The following is a 14,694-nucleotide window of genomic DNA, read 5'->3' as shown; positions in this document are numbered from 1 at the left end:
GTGGCCAGCAATAGGTGCGTGGAGAGCAGACTCTGATGGCCTGTGGGGACTCTCTGCTGAAGAGGCCAGGGTTAAAGATCAGGCCACTGAGGCTCTGCTGGCTAGGGCTGCAGCAGCCACGTGGGAGTGGATGTGCCTGGAGCCCAAGGACAAAGTCCTGTAATAAATTACGTGGGCCCGACTGCTGGGCCATTTCCTCTTGGGGCCCTTCTGCCTCTTCCTCCTCTCCCTTACTCCCTGACACACCCAGAGCCCTGGCACTGCCTCCTTTACCTGCTCTTTCAGAGTGCCTGGGGTGGAGGAGAAGGGAGTCAGCAAGACACCCGTCCTGAGAAGGTAAGGGAGCACCAGAGGCTTCTCTGCCTGCCAGATGGACCCAGGCCTTTGGGATGGGAGGAGGGAATCACCTCTCAGGGGGAAGGTGGCTGGATGGAACGTGGGAGGCACAGATCTGGGGAAGCACTGCAGGGCTCACCTGGAAACAAGGTGGGAAAGGCCTGTGAAGTAGAGAGCTGGAGATTCCTTTCCGGAACCAGGAAACCAGGAACCCCAGCCCAGAAACTTGTTCCATCAGCACAGGGCCGGCCTGGGGGGGCCGCGGAGGAGGAGAAGAAGCTGCCCTGGCCCTCTGCTGTAGGAAAGCAGACTCACTGGCTGGGGGGGTGGCCAGGGTGGGGTCTACCCTAGCCGCCAGTCTTCTCATAGCACAAGGATTCACCAAGGAATTATGGGGCGTGAGGGACAGCCTGGTGCCCATGATCTGGCACCTCCAGATGGCAGCTACACTGTACATGCTATCTCACTGCGTCCTCCCAGCACACTCCAATTTATGGACAAGGAGACTGAGGACCGTGGAAGTTGGGGTGCCCACAGAAAGAAGCAGAGTCGAGACTAGACTCCAAAGCCCAGGCTCTTCTGTCTCAGCTGTGTACCTTCTTGGACAATTGCAGACAAATGTGTTAATCAAATCTGAAAGGCCTGGGTGCCTAGGTGAGGCAGGACCTTCCTGCCTGACCTCAAAGCCTCCTGGAGTGGAGGGTTGTGTCGTTGGGGGAACAGGGTGTCTGGGGGAAGGACTCCACCATGGGTTTCCATGAGCTGCCTCACTTGAGCTGCCTGCGTGGTGGGCATCCGTCCGCATTTCACAGATGAGGAAATTTGAGATGCAGAATTGGGAGGCTCTGGCAGCTGGCGGGTGTGGGGCCCCATCCTTAATCTCCTAAATTGTGTGTGTTTGTTTCCTCACAACCAGGCCTCCCCCTAAGGCCATACTCTGTAATTCTGGATTTGAATTTTGTTCTAACCCATAAAATCCCTAAACTTGTTTCAAGATTTTAGTCAAAACAAAAAACAAAAACAAAAAAATTCTCCACTCGGCCATCCAGGCCTAGAGCACACAGCCCCAGTAAATCTCTTAAGAACCATGCAGCTCAATAACACTTCCGGTAGGAAACCTTCCCCGTTGCCCAGGACCTGCTGGGCACCCTGCTGTCTGGCCTTCGCGAGGTGCCTCTTCCCAGAGGGCCTGTCCATGTGTGTCCATCTCGGGCCCTGCTGCACCCTCACTTGGGTATGCGGCCAGGCGCTCAGAGTGTATAGCCCTGTGTGGAGGTGACCTGGCAGGACAAACATTCCCAGTTACCTAGATGCATTTATATCACTGCATGCTTTTCATGTCTTCCACAAGGGCTCTTGCTTCAGGGCACATGACAAGCTGCAGGGAAGAAGAGCAAGAATTGCACGTTTTTCACAAAAGAGGACGTGGAGATGAAGGAGGGTAAATTTCTCTGCCCCAGGCCACTGGCTATGAGCACCTTGAGGTTACAGGCTGGCTCTCCTCAGGATTTCTCTGTCCCCCACACCCACCCAGGGCATGGCAGAGAAGAGGCACTTGGGGAAGATATGTTGCATGGAGGAACGGAGTAGCTAGTGGCAAGTAAAGCCAGGAATGAAGTCGTATTTTCCATCCAATGCCATTTTAGACTCTCTTGTCCCCCTCCTCAATGATCAAGCAGTGTATACCACGTTCCTTCACCGCTGGGCTGGTGAGGTAAGACTGTGCAAAGGAAAAGTGACCCAACCAGGAGTACAGACCTCACTCACAGGCATCAAGGGTCAGAGGAGGAGATTGCAGGGGTCGAGGATTGGGTGGGAAGGGGGGAGGGTGACGGAGAAGGAGGTGAAAGGACAAGTGCGCTGTGTAGGAAAGGATGGCTCGATGACAAGGTGGAGAGCTGGGATGTTCCAGGCTAAGGCAAGGGATCACTAAGTTGCAGAGGGAAGAAAGTACAAGTCCAGCTTGGGCACTACTGCCTCCTAGCAGGAACCGAGTGCGGGACTAAGGAGGCAGTAGATTCTCCTTCCGTGCGGATAGAGATGTTCTCTTCTGCATTGTCCAATACAGTAGCACCAGCCACATGTGGCTACTGAGCACTTGAACTGTGGCTGGGGTGACCAAGGAACCGAATTTTTCATTTTAACTAAAATGAATTTAAATGTAAATAGCCACATATGGCTAGTGGCTCCCATATTGGACAGTGCAGTCCTAGAGGGTGCAGCACATCAGACTAAGGAGAGGGGTAAAGTGGAATAAACAAGGACTTCCCATCCAGACAAGCATGGGTTCAAATCCTCACTCAGTCACCTACCAGGTGTGGGACCTGAAGCCTCAGTTTCTTCATCTGTCAAATCAAACCATATCGCTCACCTTGCAGCAGTGTTGTACAGATTAAATCAGTAAACTTCTATTGGAAAACTCTCAGCACAGTGCCTGAGTACAGTCTGAGGCCCTGCTTTGTTCCGGAGGCTAAGGACAGAGCGCTCACGGTAGGCAAAGGAACCATGATGCAGTGGAATAGATCGACATACCCAGGTACATGTATCTGTAAATCTCCCTCTCACAGATCACATGCCTTATTCAAAAAGTAAACAAAAGAGGGGCGCCTGGGTGGCACAGCGGTTAAGTGTCTGCCTTCAGCTCAGGGCGTGATCCCGGCATTATGGGATTGAGCCCCACATCAGGCTCTTCCGCTATGAGCCTGCTTCTTCCTCTCCCACTCCCCCTGCTTGTGTTCCCTCTCTCGCTGGCTGTCTCTATCTCTGTCGAATAAAAAAAAAAAGTAAACAAAAGAGAGTCATTTGAAGCAGCTTGCAGAGATAACTATAATGTAACAGAATCAAAAATAAGATAAATGAGAAAGCAAGATGAAGGGAAGGTTAAGGTACGAAAGTACAATTCGTCTAGAGAAAGGTTAGTTGAGGAAGGCCCAGTATATTTGCTAAATACAGCTACCAAGTTTACTGTGAGATTCCTGGTGGGCAATGCAAAAACTAAATATGAGCAGTGACAAGTTTAAAACATGCCCTTGTTAAGAACAAGCCAGTTTCTGAGAAGAAGCCCATCTTTCCTGTTGGGATGTCATAAATGGAATACCAAGCAAGGAAATATCATTGGCAAAAACTGTAAAGTCAAGAGGGCTTCTCAAGGGCCCTCTCTTCCAAGCTGTCTCTGGGCAGGCCGAGGGCACTCTGCCAAATCAAAGCTCAGGAGAAGCTATTCTCTGGATGAAGGTAAACCGCGAGTTTCAGTACAGGATGTGAATGCCCTTCCTGAGGACTGGCCAGGGTGTTCTGGGACTATTTGACTATCTTGAGTGCCTGCAGTGGGATGGTCAGCCAGGGCCCTGTCACCTGCTGAGCTGGGCTGCCTTCCACTGAGTGGTCACCCTTCTCACCTACGCCCACCATGCAGCCGTTGTTGCCCTTGGGGTGATAGAATCCACATCAGGGGCCCTTGACTCTGGAGGAGTTGGCTGGTGACATAGGGTAACTTCCAAGCCTCTCAGTCCCTCCCCCAGCCCCAGCCCCAGACACCCTTTCTGCACTGCTTCCCTGGGCAATGCTTAGTCATCCCTCCAGCATAGCACCCTCCTCTAGACGAGCTTCCCATAAACCAGAGTCTCAGTGTGGGCTTTGCTTCTCAGATTCCAGCCTCCTCCTGTGTGCCCCACACACCACAGGGCAGACAACCCCTCCTGGTCCCAGCAACATTTGGATTCTCTCCCCATTCGCCTTTCAGCATTTTCTTACCCCTTCCCCCTTGCTCCACTTCAATGATCCCCAGGAGTACATGATTGTGGTATGTGTGTGGCTTTAGACATCCTGCAGCTCTGAGAAGGGCTTTGGGAACCAGCAGCTCACCATTCTCCCCTCAGGTGATCATCACCCCCATTCTGGTGCCTGAGGTTAGGTAGACCCTGGGGTCAGTGCAGGACACTGACCCCAATGGGCTCAGCAACATACTGACCTGCCTCAGGGCTGGACAAAGGCACCTAAGCTAAAAAGAAAGCATCTCACTAACAAAAGGCAGGAGCTTGTGAATACCCCAGGGCTTTCCCTCAGGGGCAATGCCATACCTGCTTTCCTGGGATAGGGAGCAGGGCTGTTTCCATCTTCCCCGTGGCCATCCATCCATCAACCCACCCACCCACTCATCCTTCCGTCCATTCATTCAGCAAGCATATTGTGAGCCCCTACTGAAACGAGTAGGGCACAGTTCTCTTCTTAAGATTCTCACTAGTGTGGGAGACACACACACACTGATGCATAAAAACAAGGATAAGAGCTGAGATAGGACATTATAGCTGCACCATGAGAGGATGCTTGTGCCTGTGTGTGGGTACAGACATGCGTGCGTATGTGCTCCTGCCAAACTTACATCAGATCAAGTATGCAGACACCCAAGTGAGAATGTGAGCTATTTCCGGAACTGCGTGAAATTCAGTGCATCCTATGGGAGAAGAGGTGAGATACATGACTGAAAAGCTAGGCGGGCCATGATCCTGAAGGACCTGACTGCCATAAAGATATGGCACACTCCGAGGCACCTGGTGGTTCAGTTAGTTGAGCATCTGACTCTTGATTTCGGCTCAGGTCTTGATCTCAGGGTCCTGGGTTCAGGCCCCACGTTACAGCCTGAAACACTGTGGAGCCTACTTAAAAACAAACCAAAAAAAAAAAAAAAGATATGGCACACTTCTAGCTTTGGAGACACGTGACATGTCAATTATTTGCATCTTTTAAAGATCGCTTAGTTGGTGGAATGAAGAATAATTTTTGGAGAGACCAGAAGCAACAAGTCTACTTGCAAAGCTTCCAGTCTCCCAAGGGAACCATGACAGGGGACTAAGTGTTGGGCAGGAGGTGAGAAAGCCTCTAGTTTTTCCTTTCTTTCAATGTCTTTTATCTGGCTTTGGTATTAGGGTAATACTGGCCTCATAGTATTAGTTAGGATGTGTTTTCTCTGCTCCTGTTTCCTGGGAGATATTAGAGAGAAGGTTCCCATTTCTTCCTTAGATATTTGGCGAAATTCATTGGTGAAACCATCTAGGGATGGTTTCATTTTTGACAGGTTGTTAATTATTGATTCAATTTCTTTAATAGGTATGGGCTTATTCAAATTGTCTATTTCTTCTTGTGTGAGTTTTTGCTGTTTTTGTCTTTCAGGGAATTGGTCTATTTCATCTAAGTTACCAAATTTGTAGGGATCTAGTTGCTCGTAATACTCTTTTTTTATCGTTTTAATGTCCATGGGATCAAGTTAATTATGCTTGGGATGTTCCTCTTTCATTTCTGATATAAATTTGTATCTTCTATCTTTTTTTCTTGTTTAGCTTGGGTAGAGGTTTATCAGTTTTAGTGATGTTTTCAAAGAACCAGATTTTGGTTTCTTTGATTTTTTCTACTGATTTCCTGTTTTCAAATGTGATCTCTGCTCTAATTTTTATTGTTTCTTTTCTCCTTCTTTCTTTAGGATTATATTGCTCTCTTTCTCCCATTTCCTAGGGTGGTAACTTAGATTATTAATTTTAGATATTTCTTCTTTTTTATTTTTAAAAATATTTTATTTTTTAAAGTTTTTTTTATTTATTTGAAAGAGAGAGAGAGCTGAGCAGGGGGAGGTGCAGAGGGAGAGGGGGAAGCAGAGTCCCCACGGAGCAAGGAGCCCAATGTGGGGCTCGGTCCCAGGACCCTGGGATCATGACCTGAGCTAAAGGCAGACACTTAACCCACTGAGCCACCCAGACGCCCGTTAAAGATTTTATTTTTAAGTAATCTCTATACCCAGTGTGGGGCTCAAATTCACAATCACAGGATCAAGAGTCACATGCTCCACTGACTGAGCCAGACAGGCACCCCTTAGATCTTTCTTCCTTTTTATTATTTTTTTTTTATTTTTTATTTTTTTTTAAAGATTTTATTTATTTATTTGACAGAGATAGAGACAGCCAGTGAGAGAGGGAACACAAACAGGGGGAGTGGGAGAGGAAGAAGCAGGCTCACAGCAGAGGAGCCTGATGTGGGGCTCGATCCCATAACGCCGGGATCACGCCCTGAGCCGAAGGCAGACGCTTAACCGCTGTGCCACCCAGGCGCCCCCTTTCTTCCTTTTTAATATAGTCTTTCAGTGTTACAAATTTCTCTCTAAGAACATCTTTCACTATATTCCACAAATTTCGATAAGTTGTATTTTCATTTTCATTTACTTGAAAACATTTAAAAATTTTTTTCTTGAGACTTCTTTGATTCATGTGTTTTGTTTAAAGATTTTTTTTTAATTTATTTATTTGACAGAGAGAGACAGCCAGTGAGAGAGGGAACACAAGCAGGGGGAGTGGCAGAGGAAGAAGCAGGATCCTAGCGCAGAAGCCTGATGTGGGGCTCGACCCCAGAACGCCGGGATCACGCCCTGAGCCGAAGGCAGACGCTCAACGACTGTGCCACCCAGGCGCCCCTTGTTTACAGATTTTACTTATTTGACGGAGAGAGAGAGGACAAGCAGGGGCAGTGGCAGGCAGAAGGAGAGGGAGAAGCAGGTCTCCTGCTCAGCAGAGAGCCCAACGTGGGGCTTGATCCCAGGACCCTGGGATCATGACCTGATCCAAAGGCACCCGCTTAACCATTGGAGCCACCCAGGCACCCCTGATTCATGTGTTAATGAGAAATACGTTTCTTTATCTCCAAACATTTTGGGATTTTTCTGCTATTTTGATTTCTAGTTTAATTCCATCATCGTCTGAGAGCAGACATTGCATGATTTGTATTCTTTTAAATTTGTTCAGGTATGTTTACGGCCCAGAATGTGGGTCCGTCTTGGTGAATGTTCCACATGAACTTGAGAAGAATATAGATTCTGCTGTTGTTGGATGAAGTGTTCAAAAACGCCAACTACCTTCACTTGATTAATGACGTTATTGAATTTGGCGATGCCCTTACTGATTTTCCACCTGCCGGACTGTCAGTTCCTGACAGAGGAGTGTTAAAGTCTCCAACTATAATAGTGGATTCATCTTTTTCTCCTGGTAGTTCTACCAATTTTCGCCTCATATATTTTGATGCTCTGTTGTTAGGAGCATACATGTTAAGTAATGTCATGCCTTCTCTGAGAATTGGCACTCCAGGCCAATTTATTGTTGCTTATTATTATGTAATGCCCCTCTTTATTCCTCCTTGCCCTGGAGTCTGCTCTGGCTGAAATGACTTTAGCTACTACAGCTTTCTTTTATTAGTGTTAGCATGATATATCTTTATCTCTTTACTTTTAATATGTGTCTTTATTTTTAAAGTAGCTTTCTTTCAACATGTAGTTGGGAGCCTTAAGTTTTAACAGATGAAATCTTCAGATCCTAGTGATCATTTAGAGATGGGGTAATAGGATGACTCAAGTGTTTTCTTCACAGTTGCTAGTTTCATTCACTGAGATAAAGAATTCATAGGAAAGAGCAGGTGTGGGAAGAGAGGAGATGAATTGCTGTGGTCATGCTGAGTTTAATGTGCCCACCTATATGCTGGACGTATCCAGAAAATAGAGCCTTGGTGGATCTGGAGTTCAGGATGGATCTGGGCATTGGAGACATTGATTTTGGACTTGGAAGTGTTTTGATCCTGATGGTGGCCCTGGGAGACGGTGGGAATGCGCAAGGGGAGTGTGCAGACTGAAAGAGAGTAGAATGAGGGCCAGCAAATCAGTGAGAATTCTTCAGTTTCAATGATAGAATCCAAATGGCTTAGCTCAAATAATCAAAGTGCAAAGAGACAGAGACAGAATTTCTATCTTTTGTCTCCTTCCTTTCCAGCTACCAAATTTATTCTCTCACATCATCTATTATCAGGACACTAGGACAAAAGCCCCTGGCAGTTCTGGAATCACATTTCAAATGGCTAGAGAGGAAAACCAATCCCCAGTTCCAATCAGAACATCTCGGGGAAAGACTGTGGTTGGCTCTTGTTTGGGTCACAGGCTGACTCTGGGGTACTGTGATTTATGTCTTTTATGGTCCTTAATAGAAACACAGTTTGGATAAAGGAAGGAGAATTTCCCCAAAAGGGAATAGAAGAAGGCAGTTCAAGCAGACAAAAGCAATCACCATCTCCCTCATACAGGAAGAGCTCAAGGTGAGGGAAAGGGCCCTGGAAGGAGATCCAGGGTGCCCCCAGAGCCAAAGGGAATGCGGGGAAGGGCATGAAAGGTGAGAGAGTAGAGAAAGCATGGGAGTAGAGAGACAACTCCTTCAAGGAGCCCGGTGGTAGAGCAAAAGCAGGAGGGCAATAGCTGGAGGGGGTCATGAGGCCAAGAAAATTCATTTTTAGGTTGAGACCTGAGTTTATCTTCATGCAGAGAGGAAAGGCCAGAACAGTGAGAATGGGTGAAGATGTAAGAGTGAGGGGTAATTGTATTAGTTATCTATTGCTACATAGCAAACAATTCCAAAATTCTGCAGCTTAAAATGACAAGTATTTATTATCTCATGCACTTTCCAAGTGTCAGAAATCCAAGAGCAGCTTAGCTGGGCAGTTTTTCGCCAAGGACTGTCTTGAGGTTTCCATTCATTTTCTAGGTCTGCCATAACAAAATGCCACTGACCAAGTAGCTTAAACAATAGATATTTATGGCAGGGTTGGTTTTTTTCCAAGGCCTCTCTCCTTGGCTTACAGACAGCTGCTCTCTCACTGCTTTGTCCTCATATGGTCATCCCTCTACTCACGCACACCTCCCTGGTGCCTCTCCCTCTTTCTACAAGGACATCAGTCTTGTTGGATCAGGCCCCCCCCTAATAGTTTTGATTTAACTTCATCACCTCTTTAAAGGCCTCCTCTTCAAATACAGTCCCATTCTGAGGGACTGGGGTTAGGACTTCAGCATATGAATTGGGGGGATGCACAATTTAGCCTGTTACAGTGAGGACGTTGGCTGGAGCTGTGGGCATCTATAACCATGACCAGAGCTGGAAGTTCTGCTTTCAAGATTACTGGCTGTTGACTGGAGACCCAGTTCCTTCCCACGTGGGCCCATCCCTAGGGCTGCTTGTCCTCATGACATGGCAGCAAGGTTCCCCAAGTGAAGTGATCTTAGAGAGAGCAAGGGAGAAGCCACAAAGCCTTTTATGGGCTAATCTCGGAAACTACACCCCATCCATCCCTCCACCTTATTCTATTTGTTAGAAGTGAATCACTAAGTTCACACTCAAGGACAGGAGAATGAGTCTCCATCTTTTGAAGGAAAGAGTGTCAAAGAATTTGTGGACATATATTAACCACTACAGTAATTGATAAAGCAAAAGCCCCAATGGAGGAGTGCAGAGAGGGAAGGGCTGGAAGGGTTAATGGGGGCCATCAGGGCATCCCTTCCCCTGGGCAGTCCCTTAAGTGCTCACAGGTAGAAGGAAAGGAGTAGGCAGGAGCTGGAGGCTGAAGGTCATTTCTTTTTCTTCAGTGATGCAGATCAAGGTTTTCTGCAGTGAGTGAAGTGGGCGGGGAGCTTTGAAATAGGGTTGGTTGGTTTGATTTGTCTTTTGTTTTGCAGAAAGAGCTGACTGGGGCCCATGGGCAGGTCTCAGGCATTTCTAAAGTCCTAGAAGAGGTACAGGCCATGAAACTGCCCTGGCCTGTCTTCAAGGTGGTGTGACACGTCCCTGCTGTGCTTGGCTCAGGGCTGGGACTTTGCAAGATGAGAGCAAGAGTCCTACTTCACAGGAGTATGCTAGACCAGAGGGGTACCATGTGTCATGCAGTTTATTGTACTTTGTATTTGTATTACATTTATGGATATTATAAAACCACTTTGTTCCAAAAAAGCTGTAAGGCATTGTCCAGGCTGGCTGGGAAGGAAATGAGGCTAGGATGCAGGCTGACAGACCGAGAGAAACAAAGGGGCCAAGGGGTCATAATGAAACAAAGGAACAGTTTCTTATGGCGGAGGGCATAGTGCTGGGCTGGGGTGTGACTAGAGGACATGGCTTCTGAGGTGGAGCAATTCTGGGACATGAGAAGACCAGGGCCAGTAGCCGGGGAGTGGACGTCACTGGAGTCTGGGATTCAGAGAAGTGGGAGTCCAGGATGGGCAGGGGGATACCTGTGAAGCACATCCTGGTGTCTGGAGAGGGATGATGCGATGCCCATGGAGGTCAGATGCCATGAGTGAGGGGGCAGAGGGTGACAGAGCCAGAGACCATCGGTGGGCCTCAAATTTCTATCTGGAGCAGGCAAGCAAGGAGGCAGAGCAGCGGTGGGCAGCCAGAAGAAGGGTAATGCCCTTCTGTGTCTTTCCCACCCATCTCTCACTGGTTATTTGAGGTAGAGAGATGGACCAGCCTCCCTTGGGAGAACTGCTGGGAGCCAGGATTCAGGTAAGAGTTTCTTGGCACTTTTATACAGACCCTTAAACTTTCCCAAAGCAGAGGAAGTAGGGCAAAGTGCATGAATTTTGGAGTTGGGCAGAAGAATCCCCTTCTCCTCTGACCAGTTGAATAGTTGGGGCAAAGTCTCTATTGGCCTCTGTTGTTCCACCTATAAAATGGGGATAGCAGCATCTCCTCCCAGAGCAGTATCTGCTCCATGGGAACTCCTCCCCTGAGGCCACCTGGTCGTTGTTGGAATGTCAAGGTTTCTGCCACCTAATTGGGAAAAAAAACAGATTCCAAAGCCTCGCCTAGCTGGCTCCGCCTTAGCTGCAGGTGTGCGGGTGATGAGTGGTCACCTGGACCTCTTTCTCCATGAGAAAGGAGTGGAGATGTGGTCTCAGGCCTGGGCATGATCATCCCTCAGAAGCCTCAGAAGTGCTTCCGGGGAAGGGGGAGGGGCTGGAGGCACAAACAAACATTTCACTGAGTGCTCCCTGTGTGTCTCTGACCTCACAGAGACCCTGCAAAACTCCAGCCATTTCTTTTTCATGAAGGAACATGCTGGATCACTCGCAGGACCTGCTTCAGCTCGTGCAGCTGGTAGATGGCAGAGCCACACTTTCCACCCCACCCCCGGGCACCCGCCATCCTAGACACACTCCCATGGGGTCAGTGCAGGGCATGGAGGCCCAGGGCCCTGAGCATCAGTGGGAATGTTGGGCTGCAGTGCCCCCAAGGACACCTTTCCTAGATTCTCAGCCTCTGTCTACCCCCAAACATCCCAGTCCAGGAGAACAGGGACAGGAGCAGGACAGGAGGTACCATGCTCCTTTGGGGTTAGAGAGAAAAATGTAAAGTCAGACCATGAAAAGGCATCTACAATCTGATTTTGCCTTTCGTACTGTAGGTGCTCGACAAATGTGGAAGAATTAGATTGTCATTAAATATATAAGTGCCCGTACACTAAATTCAAACTGGAATAAGAAAATTCTTTGTCCACCAGAACAGAGTAGCAAAAGGCTCTTTGTCACGTTCACCTGCTGCCTACACCCCTACTTTTCTCTTACCTCTCCACTCACTCTGCTCAGCCCAAACATGCTGACACCAGCATCATTTGCACTTTTCCCTCTGACTTTGCTAAAGTTGCACCACCCTTGGAGAAGGTCCTCCCTTCCTTGCACTGTGAGTTCTTATTCATCTTTTAAAGTCCATGTCAAAGCCTCTCCAGGGACATCATTCACAGTTTCATTGAACAAGCATTTCCTGGGGGCAGGCCTGTGCTAGATGCAGGGGTCAAAGTGATGGACAAAACAGAGCCAGCATGCCTCCTGCTGCTCACTACAGAAGAGGGTGCAGTGCCTGTGCTCCAGGTCAGGACAGCAGCAGGCAGCCCCCCACCCCCCCGCCCCAGGAGGCAGCCAGGTGCTGGGGGCGGGTTTGAAAGGAGGCAGTTCAGGGTTGGATTCCCAGCTGTGCTGCTAACCAACTGGGTCACCTGCCCCTTGTGGGGTCCCATGTAAGAGAAGGGGGAACACCTGCGTTTTGGGGTGCTATGAGGTTTAGATAAAGTACATCACACGTCTCTAGCTACCCTGGCTGCTTACCTCAGTGACCCCCCACAGTGTGTGGGTAATGACTGGTTTTCACGGATGTCTGAGTAGATAGAATTTGTGCTTCCGGATGACAGGGACTGTCTTCAGTATGTTCAAAACCACCCACACTCCCCATGTCAAGCCCAGTACTGAGCGCAAAATAGATGCTCAGTAAAGGTGAGATAAGATGGAAGAAACTGAGAAAGCATCTTCTCACACTTGGACGGGACTGTGACTTACTCATCCATGTATTCAAGAGTCACTCCTTGAGCCAGGGCCCCATGCCCAGGGCTCAGGGCCATGCTGATGTACACACGTGGCCCCTGGCCTCCAGGGGCTCCAAGGCAGGGCCACAAGGACTGACATTCTGCTTTCTCTCTGCACGCAGGCTGGGAGGAGCTCCTGGCTCAGGATGTCTGCCTTCAAGCTGGTAAGAACTATATCTATTCCATCCAGGGTTAATGTGGGAAGTTAATAAGGCTAAGTCAAGTCAAACACATCAGAGACAGGGAGCACTAGGAACAAGACAGATTATATTACCTGAAGAAAACGAGTGCGGCCAACCTCTGGGCCTGAGTGCCCACACTTGTGCAGTCATCCCTCACTTATATTTAGGGCTTAAATGCCTTGACAAAGGGATTTCTCTTTTGTTGTCTCATTGCAACAGTTGCAGGGAGCTTGCTCAGAGTGGATGGAAATCAAATACTGGGCCCAATCTCCACTTGGGGCTCTGCACCATCTTCCCTCAGCTCACCAGACATACAAGTGCCCGCTGTATTGCAGTGGCCAAGAGACTGTTCCATGTGGGAAGGAAGCAAATGCTGAGCCACTGCCCTGGGGTGGGGAGCACAGGCCTCCAGGCAGCTGGGGTGGTGCATGCAGGATGAGAGGACCTTGGGGGCTGGAGGAGCCCAGAGGAGAGCCTCCACCCCAACCCTCCCTGAATTCCAGCCCAAACCTGGGAAAGCCAGATGGTGGACATTCCTTTTTGGTAAGAAAATGCCCCGAATATTCTTCTTGTACTTGCAAAGCCACAAAGTGGCCATTGTCTCCTTCTGGCTGCTGGATCCACGCAGCTGACTGGGGGCAGCATCCCCCAGCAACCAAGGGCTCCTGAAACCAAACCCTCCAAATATCTGAGTCACAGAAGGGTGGCTGGGTTTGGTTTTTTGTTTTGTTTTGTTTTGTTTTTTCAGAATAGAGATAGGCTGTCCTGGGCTGGAGAGAGAATACAGGTCTCAAAATTCAAATTGCAAGGACTTTTGGTAATCACAAATATTAAAACTTGGAACCATTTTGAAACATGAGGAACACGAGTTGTAAGGCAAAGCCAGGCTTATTTCACAAAGGAATACACTCATGGGAAGCATTGGTCCCAGTGTCCCATTGGGAACATGACTAACTTCAAGCTGAGTTTAGAAAGATAACTCTTGGAGGCATGTTATTCTCAGTTGCAACTGTGGGCCTGCTCTGTCTTCTAAGATTGCAAGGTCCTTGGGAAGAGGGTGATAATCTGATTTACCAATGATCCTTTCAGAGGGTCCTAGCGACTCCTGCATAAGGGGGACATATCATCCATCTGTGCTACTCTGTGCTGGGCACTGTTCAGGCTCCTGACCCGTATTCCATTACATCTTCACAACAGCTCCGTAAAGCTGCCCTGTCCGACAGATGAAGAAACTGATGCTCAGAAAGTTTAAGTGACTTGCCCAAGGCCATATAGCTCATGGAATGTAGAGTAGGGATTAGAACCCAGGTCTGTCTGACTTCAAAGGGGCTATTAGTCTGCTCTGCAAAACCATGCCATAACAAAATACCATCACACATACCACACATTGGGCAGCTTAAACAGCAGAAATTTCTTCTCTCACAGTCTTGGGAGACTAGAAGTCCAATATTGAGGTGCCAGCAGAGTTAGTGTTTGGTGAGACCTCTCTTTCTGGTTTGCAGACAGCCACCTTCTTCCATTGGCCTTCCTTCACTCCACAAAGAGAGAGAGGGAGAGAGCTCTCTGGTGTCTCTTCCTCTTATACACACACCAATCCTACCAGATTGGGACTATACCTCTTTGACCTCATTTAACCTTAATTACCTTTTTAAAGGCGCTATCTCCAAATACAGTTACATTGGGGGATGGAGCTTTGACATATGAATTTGGGGAGGACACAATTCAGTCTACAATAAGCTTTAATGTTTACTTTAATCTCTATTGTTAAGAAAATTCAAACATGTTGAATAACTACATCATGGGAAAAGTCTTTAATTTTTTTAAAGCAATTAGCTGTAGGCCCCTCCCCCGCACACCTACTCACCTCCTCTACCTCCCACCAACCGGCCCCAGGTCTGTAAACGCTTAGAATTAAAAGAGGATTTGAGTTGGGAGAAATTTGATTTTCACACTTCAGAAGTACACCCAGGCCAGA

At 48.2% G+C, this 14,694-nt stretch overlaps 1 protein-coding gene across 4 annotated transcripts in view; it reads left to right on the top strand.

Annotated features, from left to right (window-relative positions):
• The first annotated feature begins 213 nt into the window (after positions 1 to 213).
• Positions 214 to 14,694, top strand: part of MYO7B (myosin VIIB) — a 92,102-nt gene continuing 77,621 nt past the window's right edge. For 2 of the 4 annotated variants that reach the window (XM_034654336.1, XM_034654339.1), the window contains exons 1-2: positions 214 to 336; positions 12,660 to 12,701. In XM_034654336.1, coding sequence (XP_034510227.1) covers positions 12,684 to 12,701 — 18 coding nt within the window. In that variant the 5' untranslated portion in view covers positions 214 to 336; positions 12,660 to 12,683. Of the gene's footprint in view, positions 337 to 1,687; positions 1,778 to 12,659; positions 12,702 to 14,694 lie in introns of all 4 variants that reach the window. The other 2 variants (XM_034654337.1, XM_034654338.1) reach the window with 2 other exon arrangements.

The sequence above is a fragment of the Ailuropoda melanoleuca genome, chromosome 2 (genome assembly GCF_002007445.2).
Source record: "Ailuropoda melanoleuca isolate Jingjing chromosome 2, ASM200744v2, whole genome shotgun sequence".
Lineage (NCBI taxonomy): Eukaryota > Metazoa > Chordata > Mammalia > Carnivora > Ursidae > Ailuropoda > Ailuropoda melanoleuca.
Note: the sequence above shows the minus strand (reverse complement) of the source record. Positions and strands in the feature narration are given on the sequence as shown.